This window comes from Aplidium turbinatum, chromosome 5 (assembly GCF_918807975.1).
Source record: "Aplidium turbinatum chromosome 5, kaAplTurb1.1, whole genome shotgun sequence".
In the NCBI taxonomy this organism is placed as follows: Eukaryota; Metazoa; Chordata; class Ascidiacea; order Aplousobranchia; family Polyclinidae; genus Aplidium; species Aplidium turbinatum.
The window spans coordinates 5,008,267-5,024,516 of record NC_137476.1 but is presented as its reverse complement, the minus strand read 5'-3'; the positions used below and the strand labels follow the sequence as shown (position 1 = coordinate 5,024,516).

General features: G+C 36.6%; 1 protein-coding gene across 1 annotated transcript; it reads right to left on the bottom strand.

The window, feature by feature from the left end:
- Positions 1-520: 520 nt before the first annotated feature.
- LOC145770628 (uncharacterized) lies at positions 521-3,261 on the bottom strand. The gene is made up of 3 exons (XM_082582319.1): positions 2,651-3,261; positions 2,008-2,117; positions 521-1,522 (listed from the first exon to the last, which is right to left on the bottom strand). The coding sequence occupies exons 1-3, from the start codon at positions 3,240-3,242 to the stop codon at positions 1,508-1,510; spliced, it is 717 nt and encodes a 238-aa protein (XP_082438445.1). The 5' UTR covers positions 3,243-3,261; the 3' UTR covers positions 521-1,507.
- Between the last annotated feature and the right edge of the window lie 12,989 nt (positions 3,262-16,250).

Genomic DNA, 16,250 nt, shown 5'->3' with positions numbered 1-16,250 from the left:
TCTAGACTTACCAGAAGAGAATTTACAGCAAAGTTCTAAAGTGCATACGGTCAGAAAGTTTTCAATTTGATTTGGGAAAGGTTTTTGGGCCTAGGTCAAACATTTGCTGATTGTTGAAATCTGAAAAGCAATTTTGGTCTAAGTTTTAGTGCAGAAATAGTGATAGCAATTTTCTTACCTGTGCCATTTCAGTTTTTGAGTTTAAACAAACATTAGCCTGTTTATTTTGAAATTTGTTTTTCGGGTTATTTCACTAAATACTCGTAGTTAGGAAAATCATAATAATCTTCACACAAATTTTTGTTGAACCTGCTCTCAGAATGCACCAAATTCAAAGTAATTTTTCAAAAATTTATGGGTGAAGCCCCCCAGACCCTCCGCCGCTAAGTGTCGCCTTCAGGCTTCACCGCCGGCCGGCAAACCCCCCCCCCCCCTTTCCATTCAAAATACCAAGCTACACTACTGAATTGGATCATTGTCATTGGGGCCGCAAAAAGCATATTCCGCACAGGGCCCGAAGTACCTTAAGACCGCACTAGCGTCGGCTACCGTGAGTCTCCGCAACGATCGATTGTCAAGTGTTTCACTAACCCAAAAACAAACACTTTCACGCTGAAAGAATGTAGTAAAGAAATTAAAATCAGTGCGGAAAAAATGCATAAGGAATATAAGCAACATTCCGTGACGTTCAAGTCTAGGATAGATTTCATGGAGTAAAGTAAGGTTACAACAGAAACAAACGGAGCAGAACAATTGATAACAATGCTAGCAAATCACGCTCAAGTGGCACATCATATGTAGCCTACTTCATACAGCGTTGGATGTAATGCAGGTGTAAGTTTCTCACAGCAAGTGATATAGGCCTACAGAGTAGATGCTAGTTTTAGCGCGGCAAGAGAAAAATTGTACTGAACAGGCTACCACCTAGCCTACAGTGCTATATACAGTATATCGGCAGTAACTGTACCGTTTTATGCTTTTTATATGACTGCCGCTAGATATCTAAGTTATTATCAATAACTATTATAACTTCATAAAAGTTAATTTACACAATCTCGTTAACCGGCTTGGGTAAGTGGTTCAAAACTTCTCCTAATATGGAAAATTGCTTGCTTGGGTTATTCTGCTAATGAGGCTTTTTTAGTGGGAGCATAAAAATTCTTACAATCAATATTTTTCAGAAGGAAAAGTAATACAGGCCCAATTGTTACATTTTCATGCATGTGCGGTATTTACAAAACACAAGTCAGAAAAAAAACGTAGCGAAACGAACATGTGGCGGACCAACACATATGTAAGTTGCACTGCTACAAGTACTGATGGCAGTTTTTTAAAACGAGAGTGGAGCGCATATTTGGGCTACCACCAAAGTAACAAAACCTAATAATAAATATGATATTGGCACCGTCCAACACAAATCTAGCACTAACAAAATAAAAATGTAGTCCATCCAAACAAAAACATTTGCAATACTTTTGTTTTCTTGATCATTGTGCTGAGCTTCATATCATGGCGATACGCCCTGCAAAAACAATAATACCAAATAAAGACATACCTGAAACTTGCAAAAGGTTAATCACAAAATTCAATCACACGTTCATCATTCTTTCAGGTGCCAAGTCTGTAATTACGCAGGTAATTCATTAAATATTATACGTCATAAATTTAAGTAATGTCGGCACTTTGCAGTTTTAAACAACAGCAATTTGTTTTGGCAGAAATATGATTAGTTTTGACCACTAGAAATACTAATCTTATTAAATACAACAGACCTGAAGAGATGATTGCAGTTTTATTTTTATTTTTCACTTTGAAAGAAATAAAAGCCAACAAACTTAACAGTAGCGTGTGAATTTTTTCATATTTTTTTTAGACCTCTGTGTGTTATGGTCAAGACTAATTTTTGCCTTGATGGTCGAAAACAAAAACTAATTTACACAGATTTCTTTTATGAGCGGTGTGCAACGTCATAATTCAATATTTACGTAAGTGACGTAACAAAATTACCTTTTCGTTCAAGAACATGAAGTTCTCTTCACCAAAGGTGGATTTCATGCTTTGTTTGCTTGTCAGCGTTTCCCAATATTGTTTTTGTGATTCCTTTAAATGGGAGTGCACTGCAGTAAAAATTACATTAAATATACCAATAAATCTCCTGTCTGTAAGGATTGAACTTAGCGTAATTCTATTAAACTGCAAAACTGTTACTACATGTAAAAGAACGTCTTTCACCCAACAAAAATATCATTACGCAAACCTGTAGGCAATAATACGAAAACCTTAAAACAATATGGTCATAATAAAGCTTTAAGATCTTTACGTAGCCCTGTTTAACAATTGTTACTGATTGTTGAAACGATTTCTATGTTCAACCACTTATGAAACATTCATAACTTTTCTTTTTGGACAGCTTAACATCGAAACAGGTCTATTCCTTGTAACATCGTGCTTTAGACAAAGTTTTAGGTGGGTGATAGCATGGCCCCTCTTGTATGCCATGGTGATAGGTATTGTAATTCCATTTGCTCTGTTTCTGTTTGTATCGTAAAGTAAAACCATTTAGGAAACACTTATTGTAAAAAAATATTTTAATTGTGTAAATCATTTAACAAATGCTACATCGAAACGTTCAAACTCGATGTTTTCTCACTTTTTGATGGAGCTCTTGCCGATTTCCCTTTGCTGTACGGCAACGAACTAGCAGCTCTTCCTATTTGACAGAGAGGCTTGTGTGTGATGAAGCAGCCTTTGGGTAATCCAATGGACTCTTGGCTGCTTATTGCATTGTTTGTGTTGTCATAACAGGAAGTTGAACTTGAGCTATCTTTAAAATGTGGCGAAGAGAACGGAATCGGTGACTCTGGTCTTCCGCTAGTGTTCATGTTTATTTCAGAAAGCTCGAACCTTTTCAAAAGACTTGGAGTCTCCTCGGCAACGTCACAGATTGGAACCCAGTCATATTTTGGAAGATTGAAACTCTCGCCTTTCGAACTTTTGTGCTTTTCACAGCAGCTCGATATGACGTCACAATCACAACGCCAACGAGCGGCAAAAACGGTTTGTCTTTTCCTTGTTGCGTCACACAAACTGGCTTTGGTGTCATTTCCATTTTCTGAGCTGGAATCGAACAGGAATCGTTTACGTAACGAAGAGCTTGGCTCTGTTTCCAGTTTTCGACTTTTTCGAGGCCGTTTAAAGGCAGAATTTGGAGATGGCAACAGATGTACAATTTCACCATTCATTATTATATTTTTCTATGCTTTAAGCTACAAAAAAATTGTTTGAAGTTAGCAATCTTGCTTTATGTTTCATAATTAACACTTTAAAGTAAACAGGGATTAAGTCGAACTACCTTTGATGCGCATTACTTGAAATGTGGTTCTGATATTCCTTCTCAATATCTCCGCACTACATTCATATTACCTGGAAAAATTTATCCACACAAACGCAATGAATTAAAATCTATTCTTCTTCTGACATTAATATTAACTAACATTACTTTAACGTAAAGCAGTAGGCCTACTTGTCGACAAACACATTGTTTTCTTTTCATCAACAAACAATCTCTCTCTAGTACTGATTGAGAAGCAATCCCAGTTTATTGCTGTACAGTGTACACCTCCACAATTAAAGCTCTCTGGCCCGTTTCCGCTTTTCTGACGGGGGCTTTTAAAGGTGTTTGATTGTTCAGTTAAACCACCGTGTGGTTTTAAATGCCCTTTATACAAAACGCACCTTTACAATGGCGACATTATGACACCTCAATTGAGCGCTCTGTTGAATGCTAAACAAGGTAAGTCCTATCACTTCATTGATTTCAAGCCTCTCAAGTAAGCGATCGACTGACTTTAAACATACGGTTTCTTTTTAATGTACTGTATTTCCTTGGCAATTTCATCATTAAAGTCTTATTATCTCTTCAAGTTTGAACAGGATAAATGGTCGCAAACTCAACTGCATTGACAATAAAGTCAAGAAAGCTGTTCTACTTTGACTGACTTAGTGAACGTGGTTTCTCAACAAAAAGCAACATTAGAAGTAAATCCGAAAACGAGTAGATCTTTCGGGCATGCCCAGACTTGCTCTTTAAGCGTGGCGCAATCACAACACGACGCGTGCCCTACTGTAGTAGTAACCTACCACAACCTGCGTTTCCTTCCAATTCGGAAAATATTTGTGAAAAACAACCATTTTCGAATATTTCATTTGCAGTTAAACCACTGTTTAATGGATACATTGACGTAAGAAACTAGCGGGATGAATTTACGTTAGAAGCTAGCAGATTAGCAGAACAATTTAATTTCATACATTTATCAGTAATTTAAACAATCTTCGCCCAGGATCACTTCTGCAAGCTGCCAAGCTCAAGGGTCCATTAGTTTGATATTTATTGGAAAGAGTGAGGAACCATTGCAGTGAAGCATCTAAACATGCTGGTTTGAAATTTACTTGGGATGGATATAATTTGTTCATAGCCTAAGTAGATTCGTTGACTAAAATTTGTAGGTTAGGTGGACAGCGAAAGCGGAAACTGCTTTGTCTAGCACTGCAAGTACGCCCCATTATAATTTGTCGTGTTAACCCTTCTACATCACGGTAGTCTACCACTGTGTCACTGACATAGGATCTACGGACAATTAGTTTGTCCATTTCCGATGTCCGTTGCTTGTATCTTTAACACCATTTCTTGAATCAGCTTCAACCTACAGTAGAAGCTCTTCAAACATGACATAAAGGAAAAGAATGATGTCACAATTTCTTGGTGGATGGTTAGAATTAACAAATAAGTTTGGCTCAAAAAGCTAATAATGAAAAATAAAACCTCTCTTTCTCTCAACAGTCACCAGCGTATGCTACCATACGGGACAATCACTTCTTTGAATATGAAGCAGGCTCATTGAAATATAGCTTCTTGAATGAGAGCGTAGAATTAAAAGATAAAGTTCGAGTTGATTTGAAACTGTTTGGTTTCACCACCACTCGGTCAAAACATGTACCAGCCACGTACGTGATCTTAGTCGGGTATTTTCATCAGCACGTCACACCGAAGCTACGTTATAATGCAATGTTGACTTCTCAAGAGAATTTTTCATGATCAAAACTTTAAGGTTGTGACGTCAGATACTACAAATCGCTTCAAAAGTAAACACGTAGTAGATTGGTGCGTCTTAGTTCTTTGTCATGTTTATAGCCTTCGCTTTATCATGTTAAAAATGCCTAAGCAGCTAACATAAAGTGCGTAAAAATTGTCCTCACTGGCCTTTGATTTGTTTGATAATTCCTAATACTTAATTACAAAATAATTAGACGTCATCATATTAATTGACTGTTTCAACTTCACAATACGCGTTTGAATTTGTTACCGCCAGTAAGGAAACCATGCAAAAGTTTCAGAAGCTTTGCTTAAAAACGCATCTGTCATTGTACCATTATGCAAGTGTTCACTAAAGCTTACAAATGATTACAAAAAAGTTGAAGTTGGTAACATCACACCACATTTTAAGTTCATATGTTGTTTTAATGACCAGAGAGGCAAATTGATAGGCTATCACTCCTTCTAATATTAAAAATGTATCAATCGGGCCCCATCAAGCTTATACATGCATGGAGGTTCCAAAAATAACAGTATAAAAAACATGTGGCCTCTGAGCACTGCATCCTGTGAAGTTGCGCTTGCTCCCACGAAACAAACCTAAAGTTTGCGCCCCTGTTTACCCTTCCTAGTTCAACAAACGTTTGTTGTAGGTTTTTAAAATTGTTAAAGTAAAAAGATAAGATAACTTTTCAAAACGAAAACTACTGACTGACTGACTGACATTTTCTTAAGTTTTAAAGCGTTGTTTAATCGCATTTGCTAAGCTATGTAGTGAAAATCTAAACCAGTTGTTGTCTAAAAGAACGACATCAGTAAATTGAACTCAACTTAAAGGGATAGCCTACTTGTCAATTAGAATGTCTTTCTAGAATGGGAGAGTTCAGCAATCCAACTTATTTGTCTAAATTTCAATGGCTCGTGCGAGGCATTGTGACACAACGAGAAGCGAATTGTCATTGCGCGTCATAATTTCCCGGCAAATTTGTTGCGAAATCTGGCTCTGTTGTTGTTTAGCCAAACCAAACAAAAGGATTGTTATCACGACACCATACGTTTTACTAAATACCGACAGAACACAATGAGCTTTCAGGGAACAAGTCATCAATGAAAGTGCTGACATCATTAAAAGCTCGGGTGAGAAATAATAAGCACTTTATTTTGGGGCCATTGTGACAACACACAACACATGACAAATTACGATGCAATCCAACAGGCAGCGGGAGGGAGCAGATTGTCATGTGATGTTCGGCGGTCATTGGGTAGAGCTACCATACGTCCCGGTTTGGCCGGGACAGTCCCGGTTTAAACGTCTGTCCCGGTGTCCCGTCCCGGTTAGCAAAATGTCTCGGAATTTTACTTTAGTGAAATTTTCAAAATTAACTCCAACCTGATGCAAAATTATGAAATAATTCCGTCCCAAAAGGCTTAACTTAGCTTTAACTCGAGGCTTATTTTAATATCTTAATTTTTTTAGCTTATTAGGTTGAGTAAAATATCGCGCATAGCTTGAGAAATCCTTTAGTTGGGGAATAATGAGTGACGTTTATTGCGTCATTATTCTATTGACTTCAATGAAACGATGAAGCCAATGGTTTCTGAATGCATCCCCCTATAAATGTTTGATTTGTGAGTTAGTTAGTGTTATTTCTTTGTTCTCGGTGTTTGTTCTTTTTTTTTTCTTATAAATGTCTGATTTGTGACTTAGTGTTGCTTAAATTAACATGTATTTTCCTTTAAATAAAGTAATAAAATTTTTTATTCAATCTAAGTAGAATACTTTATTATGCAATATTAAAGCTTAGAAATATAAACATGGGATAAAAATTTGCCAAGCTCAGGCCTTCGGCCTTTCGTCCAGTTATTTCATTCATAGTTTTGAGTTTGTCCCGGATTATGCCCAAGAAATTATGGTAAGTCTATATTGGGTGTCTTGCCAAAATAAAGTCGTGAGCTCTGGAGCTGTGTCGAAATTACGTCCTTACAAGCATCGTGCTGAGGCTTTGATCACTCGGCCAGACAGCCGACTACAAAAATGGAAGCTAGCCCAAAATCCAGTAGTTTTTTATATCCGTCAAAACGTGAGATTTTGTAAACCATTTGTTTTATTGAAGAAATATTTCCTATTGCTGAAATAGCCATTAAAGCTATCGGCTGCGTTTTAAGTCTTTTAGTTTCTCTCAAAATGTGTATAGCTTGAAATGAATTCTGGCCCATCTGATGATAGTGTATGGGCGGATTACTACTAGCTGTACCGCTACAATAGCACCGTAAAGCAAAAGTAATTGTAGACAGATAAAACCAAGCATCCACACGGCATTTAACATAATACATAAAGTGAGCAAGTATAAACGCATATGTTCACTTTAATGTGTTATGTTGAATGCCGTGTGGTTGCTTGGTTTTACCTGTCTATGGTTGAGAAAAGTCACCTCTTTACCAAAATTGTAAAAGCAACATTTGTAGATTTTAATTTTTCGCTAGCGCAGCTTTCACCGAAAGTGTGACCTGTGATAGCAGTTTGAATCTTAGAAGTTGTTTTTCTCGACAATGACAACGTATGACTTTAGCACTTCTGAAACCACACGGTATTCAAATAGCATTGCTCAAGTTGAACGAGTTTTCTTACACGTTAACTTTAGCTTACTCTTTTCATTCGCTTTCAAAAACAATCCATTTGAGCAACTCCAGAGACTGCACTTCAGCAGCTTATGCTGATTACTCTCACTGTCTCACTGGGCTTCAAGAAACACGCTACTTTGCGGAACCGGTATCAGGACAAACTAATCACCACCGGGATATTTCATAAAAGTTTCCTCCGTAGTAACCAGGGGATGCCCCTTTTGGGATTCCTTCAAGTGTTGCGCAATATCACCGAAAAGTTGCGGAAGTCAGTGAACCGAAGTAGTTTTGCAATATTTGCCACAGGTTAGGTGAATCTGTTTTGCACTGGACGCTTTTGTTCTCTAATTTTATGATTAGGCTAAGCCCTTTTTACGGACTTTACAGTGAATTTCAGCAAGCACCGTTTAAGATTATTTTCGAAACGAGCTTTTTCTTTTCGTAGAAATATGGATTTTTCACCCGAATAAGTGGTTTCAAATTCATAATAGAGCAAAATTCTTTTTTTTTAAATGAAACTTAACAAAGACAAACAATTTTGCTTTGAAATGAACCAAGTATTTTGAGCGATACAGTTTGGGTTTGTTTCAATGTTAACGCCGATTCCACGACAGTGCAAATTAACCTGCTGGTCTGGCCTCGAAGTGCAGTCAAGTCAATAATGTAAAAATCAGGTAAATATTTAAGAGAATAATTTAACCCGGCGCCAATAAAGGGTCGGGTTCTACAGACACTCAAACCATAGGACCAAAGAATAATAATATTTTTTCTATCCGCCGTCCCGTGGAACGATTCGTCCCCTAATATCATCCTGGATATAAAATTACGCCTCAACTCCCTGCCAATGTTATTGTATAAGCAATTAGGTCTAATGTGTTTTAAGCAACGACTGGTACACAACAGAACACAAGATCTTTAGTTAGAGGATGCGTGACTTTCGGGTTACGGTTATTCGTGTGAGAAGTTTTCCAAAGCACACTTTCCAAAAATCTTCCTTCACTACAGTGCATTTATATGTATATCAGGGTACAAAGGTGCTACTGCAAAATTTTTGTCATTGTCTTTTGGGCAGATTGGCTTATAAAGCTTTGAAAGTATTGAAGATAGACGCTTAGAGTGTTACCATATCTCACAAACGTACTTAGGCCTAACGTTTTGTCAATTTAGTCTGAAAGTACATAGTTTTTGGTCTATTCAAAACACTCCATTGTTCATTGAAGATGATGCATTGGATTCTAACCCATCAGTAACATTACACCACACAACATAATATCGTATCCTGTCCTTGTTTAGGTTGTTTCGTGGGGTTTGCGTTGCGACATCACTATGTCTGTCTGACCTATAGTAAACTTGATCACGCCATAATCGAAACATTTACTATGATCTGGATTAGCTAGATTATAGAATTTTACAAACAAAACCTTTTCTGTTTATCACATTATGAATGATCTTGAAAGAAAAGTTTAACGTTAGAATAGTTAATAGTAGCTTGTTTTGGATGGAAGTTAAATATAATAAATTTATCATTATGCATTCATATTTAACGCTTATTTGAATATGACTACAGCTCTTGGTCGAAACATCTAGCTTCATTCTCCAAGCAAACATTAAACCTGGATCCCATCATAACCTGCGTGCTGTGTGTTATACACAGACGGAGTTTGATTAACACACATCTGAAACCCGTGTTTTCAATATACAATAGTAGAATCAGGTAAATAAAACCAGCTGCTTATTACGTTCAAATTGATGCCAGTTTAATACAAAAATGCAATAATACATACACACCATCTCGTCTTCTACCAATATATACTGGCATTAGACATGTCAGAAAGGTAGCCTATTTGGAAATTCTATTTTTGTTAAACGATTGTGACATTAAGATTGCAAACTGGTCATTGCACATGATTAGGGTAACTGTGCTCCGAAAGCTGGTGCAAGCTGCTGCTACCACCGCGAACCAAACGTACCAAAGCTGTCGAATTTGTTATTTCAGTGTGTATTTTGTCAATGAGTTGGCCATGTAAAATTAGGTTTTGAAAACTTAGCCCAGTGTGGCCACTTTTCGTATTGACCCAGTATGTACATTTGTTTCAAATACGGTGATAAAATAAGTTGTTAGTAGTTTATGCATAAATTTTAAAGAAATTTAGAAATACGCTGAATTTTCTTTTTTCCGCCATTGTTGTACTCGACTGCCGAGAAACATTACTACACTTCCCAACACATTTATTTCCGAATAGTTATCTGCTGCTTTTCATCGAGAACGTATTGCAATAAACTAAGACAATATCTTTTCTTGAGAAAGAACTAATGAAGTTTAATGAAGAAAAGAGCGTTCTTCCTGGCTCAACGATATGTTTCTGTAACTGTGTATATTAGTTTTTTTTTGTGATGTTGGGTTCAGTCGTGTTCTCATTGCTTTAAGAATTGGCGCTCCAGTTGTTCCAGGAACGAGGAGGCGACTGATTCTTAACTAATTCATCAACTTGTTTTGAAGTATCAGGTTTGGTGGCCGTGCTTAACTATATTTATTGATGCATATACCGCAATATTAGATCCTTTCATGCACGTCTTAAACCATTAAGGTTTTGCCACCTTTTCCTTTTGTTAGTTTTGTTACTGTATTTCTTTTTCACAATATCATTTCTTTTGCATTCTGACAAAGAAAAATAAATTGAATTGAATTGAATTGAAATTCTCGGCAGCCGAGTTATAGCAAGAATTGACAGCGATAGACAATGAAACATTAATTTTGCTTATTTGCAGGATGCAGTCATCTATGGTGCAGCAGACCCTATCCCAGACCAAAAAACTCGTCATTTTTACATTGAGTCAACGTCTTCTTTATGCAACTTTCCAGCATCACAGCAAAGTTTTGCCTTTTTCGCTTATGAACTTGCAGAGCGACACTGAGAAAAACAACAAGTTCGCGCCAAAATTGTCACGTGATAATGAAATCCTGTTTCGAGGCAAAACAAAGGCGAAAAGCGCGGGAAAGTAATGTCTTGCGCAACTTCTGATTGTAACCGTCATTGTCTTAGCAACTCAGCTGAGGCTTCGAGAATTGAGAAAATAAACAACGAAAACCGCTTTGCAATCAAGCGTTCCTAGAAAGAAAGCGACGATCTATCCAAAAGTTATTAGCCCGTGAACCTTCATAAAATATCCCAAAAAATATTGAAGTTTCTCCTTAAAAATATTTTTGAGGGTAATTAAAAACCTTCTTTGAAAATTGAATGAGGCTGTTCACCAGGCATTTAGTTAAATAACATGATGCGTTCTACTGGTGCAAATTAAGCTAAACTATCACAAGATGTATAAAGTTAGCTTAATTTGCACCAGTAGAACGCATCATGTTATTTAAAACCCTTCTTTGTTAACATTGCTATTGTTCTGGTGATTGCAGTTTGTTGTTTTAAATTAGATTTTAGATGGGTTCTACTGCACATAGTGAACTTGTGAAGTAAATTGTCGATAATAATACAAGGATTCCGTTTTAATTTTGATTATATATCTTACCATGATCTTATCACATCAAACGTCGCGTGTTCCAGTGGGAATTAGCCTAGCCGAGTATCTGGGGTTTCAAATGACACTTTTTAAGGGTCCTCTGATGGCTCTAGGTGTAACCATTATGTAAATAAACCTATTATTTGGCTGGTAGTATACACTGTTATGCAAAATGTATAATCAAATTTATCAAATTGTCTCGCTTTTATAAGCCTTCTACAGTACACTCGGCAATCAATAGCCCCCCTTCTTTCTCTTCTCCAGGCTATTGCATTGACCCCTTGCGGAAGACCCGGCTGAAAAAAGAAAAGAAGTGAGAAATTCGGCTTTGTGTCCCAGTAAATAAATAAATTACCGTATTTAACTAAAGTACAAAAAAACAAACAATAAACACACAGTTAAATCATAAATGCCGTTTGTGTCTTACACTTAAAAGATGTAATGGATCTTTTTTCATTAAATATTCGTGATGTAGAATCTACCCTTGATTTTGAAAGGGAATTTTAGTTAGGTTCGAGTGTTTGTAGCATTGGTACTTGGTATTGTTGACTGCCTATTCAAGTTATGCGTATCCCAATCAACGAGGGCTTAATGTTATCAATTCATTAATATAGTCCATGTCTATTATTCTCTATTATTGCTCATGTCCAAAGTTATAAAAGAGACCACTATGCGGTCACAATATAATGTGTTTCTAAATATAGTATCTCAAGCACACAATTACATCACTTCTTGTTTGTATTGTGACGGTGGATGGCGCAATAACAGAGGTTGATGCCCTGTTTCAATTTTTCAACAACGAAAAACTTCCAACCAATCAGAAACTACGTCACGTCAAACCTATTTTGCCACACCTCCGAGTCAAAAAAACAAAGTGGCTGTTTTTCCTGCGTAGTGTAATTTAGTCATCTGCTGCAGCGTTCTTCAATCTTTTTGTTATAGCGGAATCCTTGATAGGCCTACACTTTTACGTTTGTCACGGAACTCCTATTAATAAAAATTTACAAAAAAACAAAAACGTTCTGGTAGCATAACAATAGACAAATGACACAACAATTATATCAATGTTACAAACTGGCCTACTTGGAGTGTGGATGCAACATCGCGATCTAAAAATTCAGCATAACGCATCAATGTACTGAAGCAAGAAATCAATTTCCTTAAAAAAAAGCGAGGAGTTCTCATGGAACTGTTTAAAGCCACGGAACCTCACTACATGTTCCGCGGAACCCTAACCTAAGATTCCGTGAAACACCTGTTGAAGAGCATTGATCTACTGTGTATGTTCTACGCGACCTATGCGATAAAATAAACCCTTATTAAATTGGTCCTTATAAGCGGGTGATCTTCCTAAAAAAGTTTTAGCTTGCATGAAAATGGCTTTGGAGTCAATCGAAAATGGTTCCATTAAGTTTGGAGCTGTTCCGTCATAAATGCAACCATTTTTGAATGGGTGCACGGCTGCACGCGTGCCCTTGAAGCAACTGCAAAAACAAGAAAGGTTGTTTTCACTTTTGCTGGTTGTAGTTGGAAAAAAGAAATCTATACGTTGGAACGGTTGGATTATTCTGAAGGAGATCAATTGGTCTTTTGACTGATGTCAAATAATTAACGACAATAAAATGATTAAGAATTTCTGCATTGAAGTATCAGGTAAAAACACAAGGAATAGCGCTGCTTTTCAAAACAAAATCTTTGAACTTATTTAGCTGAAAAGCAAAAAATCGCTGTTCTGTTTTCGAGTTGAAACAAGTAGATTTTACTTTGTGAATTTTAAGCAATTTGTTAATTAAGCAAATTTTCCGCTTATTTGAATGGTTAGCACCCAAAATTTTTAAACATTTTCATTCGACTAAAAATTTCTTGCCATGAGTTTGTTTCGAACAAAATTCTTCAAAGAGAAATTCGTTTTTTCCAACTAAAAGAAAAACAACATTTCAAACACGTCTAAGCCAAGCTTCAAGAGATTTTCATTTGATCAGGGAGACAAAACACACAAATTGGATTGTGACCTGGACTTCATGAACTCAATCCCAAAAAAACGTCATGTTTTGATTTTAGTGTCTAGGTTACAAATATCTATAAAACAATCAAACCAACAATGATTTAAAAAGTTAATATTTGAATATTTGAAGCAGTGCTTGAAGTTTGTATACTAATAACAAAACATTTGTAAATTGTAATATTAGTTTCGAGTTAAGATATTTGGTATTTCCATCTCTGTTTTGCTGTGTTTGCGTTCAAGGAAAGCGCGCGTGCTCGCTACACGAAACTAGTTTTTGTTGATTGGTTGATTGCCTGATCACGCGATAGTCTAACTTGCCCTCTAATAACCCCAATGGAACTGAAGTACCGGTTACTAAAAGTCATTGTCAAGTAGATTTCGATTCTAGTTGTATACATACGCACAAACAAAGTATAACATGTAATTGTTACATAATACACGAAAAAACAATGTTAACAAAGTGTACTACTGTACCATAGACGTGTTTGTACTGTAAGCCTGGATACGACAAACAAAAACAAAAAAAAATGTTTCACGTTGTGGGAACTGGGAAGGAATAGAATTTATTACAGAATTGCGAGGCTGCAGATTCGTTTGTGCTCATTTTTCCTCGGTTAATTCAAGTAATTTTGAACTATAACTATTTATATACACAGCACAGGCCTTGACAACATGCGAACTGGGGGCCTAACTGAGAGCCGATGTAATTTTGATTTTAAAATCCAAGTTAAATCTACTTTACAGCCTATCCCTTTGAAACGATAGTTTTGATAATCCAAATTGCCAAAGTGTGATCAGACTGATCACTTAATCTCAAATCACTGCAAAAATCTTAATTTCACATTAAAAAAAATAACAAATCTATCTCCTTTACCAAGGTTGCCAGAGGCTCTTTGGATTTCCATCACAAGTGCTGAAATCTAGTCCATTATTAAATAACAAAATAGTAATGACTGAGCGCATGTGCCATACATGTCACGTTCATAGATCTCTGAGAGTTTTTTTAGTAGTGTATCTGACTTTCTTGTCTCGTTAGCAGTTAAAGGCCGTGTGTAATGTGTATTTTATGGAGTCAAAACAAACTTGTCTTCATTTGCCCCGAAATTTATGATATTCAGTGATATTGTCAAAAAATATAACTTCTGTGTGCAGACAAGTGTGGTAAACTTTTTTTTCTACAGTCTAACTCAGGGTTACTCAACTAATCTTAACAAAGGTCCAGTTTGACAAGTTGAATATTTTTAGCGGTCCGGTGAATAAGTTATTTTACACGCCACCACGAAAGTTAAACTATTTGTACCAAATCACTTTTTTAGGTAAAATGTAACTCGAATTGGATTTCTGAGAAAGTGTTGGAGAGTCTGGGAGTCGAAGCCCCCCAGCAACTAGGATAATCACAGTAAAAATTGCTTCCTCCCCGTAGAAATCTGTAAAGAAGCCCTGAAACGTTGCAATGAGATTATTCTTCCAAAAGCTCAAGGTCCACGATCAACACCCAGAAGGTCCGGATTCGGACCGCGGTCCGCCAGTTGAGTAGCCCTGCTCTAACTCAACTGATATAGAATGAGTGCAACCATGGCCAGGGTGCAACTATAACTGTTATTTTGCATTTATCGAATGCCAGCATTTGCACAATAATCCAACTTCTTAGCACAATATATTTTGCTTTATTATTTGAGTATTTAGCTTATTCAAATAGAATAATTTTTATATTATTCATATGAATAAATGTTTTACGTCGGCTGCATAGCCGAGTGGTGAGAGCCCTGGAACGGCAATCGAAAGGTCGCCGGTTCGACACCGCTCAAGAGCATGTGGCTGTGTCTTTGGCAGGACCCTTAAAGGCACGCCTGAAGGTGGACACGAAGATTGGCTTCCTTGCCTTCCCGTCCACTAAATCTAAATCTTCAACTGCTGGGTGTACTGTAAGCCTGGATACGACAAACAAAAACAAAAAAAAATGTTTCACGTTGTGGGAACTGGGAAGGAATAGAATTTATTACAGAATTGCGAGGCTGCAGATTCGTTTGTGCTCATTTTTCCTCGGTTAATTCAAGTAATTTTGAACTATAACTATTTATATACACAGCACAGGCCTTGACAACATGCGAACTGGGGGCCTAACTGAGAGCCGATGTAATTTTGATTTTAAAATCCAAGTTAAATCTACTTTACAGCCTATCCCTTTGAAACGATAGTTTTGATAATCCAAATTGCCAAAGTGTGATCAGACTGATCACTTAATCTCAAATCACTGCAAAAATCTTAATTTCACATTAAAAAAAATAACAAATCTATCTCCTTTACCAAGGTTGCCAGAGGCTCTTTGGATTTCCATCACAAGTGCTGAAATCTAGTCCATTATTTTAATTTATGGTAACAATAACACAAAGTAACTCAAAATTACACAAACTATCCACAAAGACTGTATTTAACTAATAATCAAACTACCAACTAGCGATTTTGGTCGGCCTTCGTGTATAAAGGCCGCCATGTTTTGAACATTCTCTCTCAAGTGATCACTTTTTGTGCTTTGTATTGCCGGAACTTCGACTATTGGAAAGTTCAAATTCACTGCTGCGTTGATGCAAATTTTTGTTTGTTTATTGGCACTATCAAGTGCATTTGCATCTCACAACTAGAATTCTGCCGCTCTGGCTGAAGTTGAAGAATACAATTCTCAAAGATAAACGAACGTGGAGCCGGCCTTCAAAAAGTCTTTTTGTCACAATTTGTCAATCAATTAAAACATTGTATTTTTAGAATAATTATAACTAAAGTGCGTTTTTAATAATTTATTTAACGCGTAGGCAATTGCAAAAAATACCATTTTTTTAAGTTTTTGAGCTGGCACCAAAGCAATAAAATATTTCGAGTGGTGATTTGTGTTAAAATTAATTTCTCTGAAGTATTTTTTTGTGAATATGCACCATGTGTATGAATATGCAGCAACATAAAAATATAAGCTTTTTTATTTTTACCGTTCTTGGCACTGCGCTGCAGTGTTGCCATTCTCTA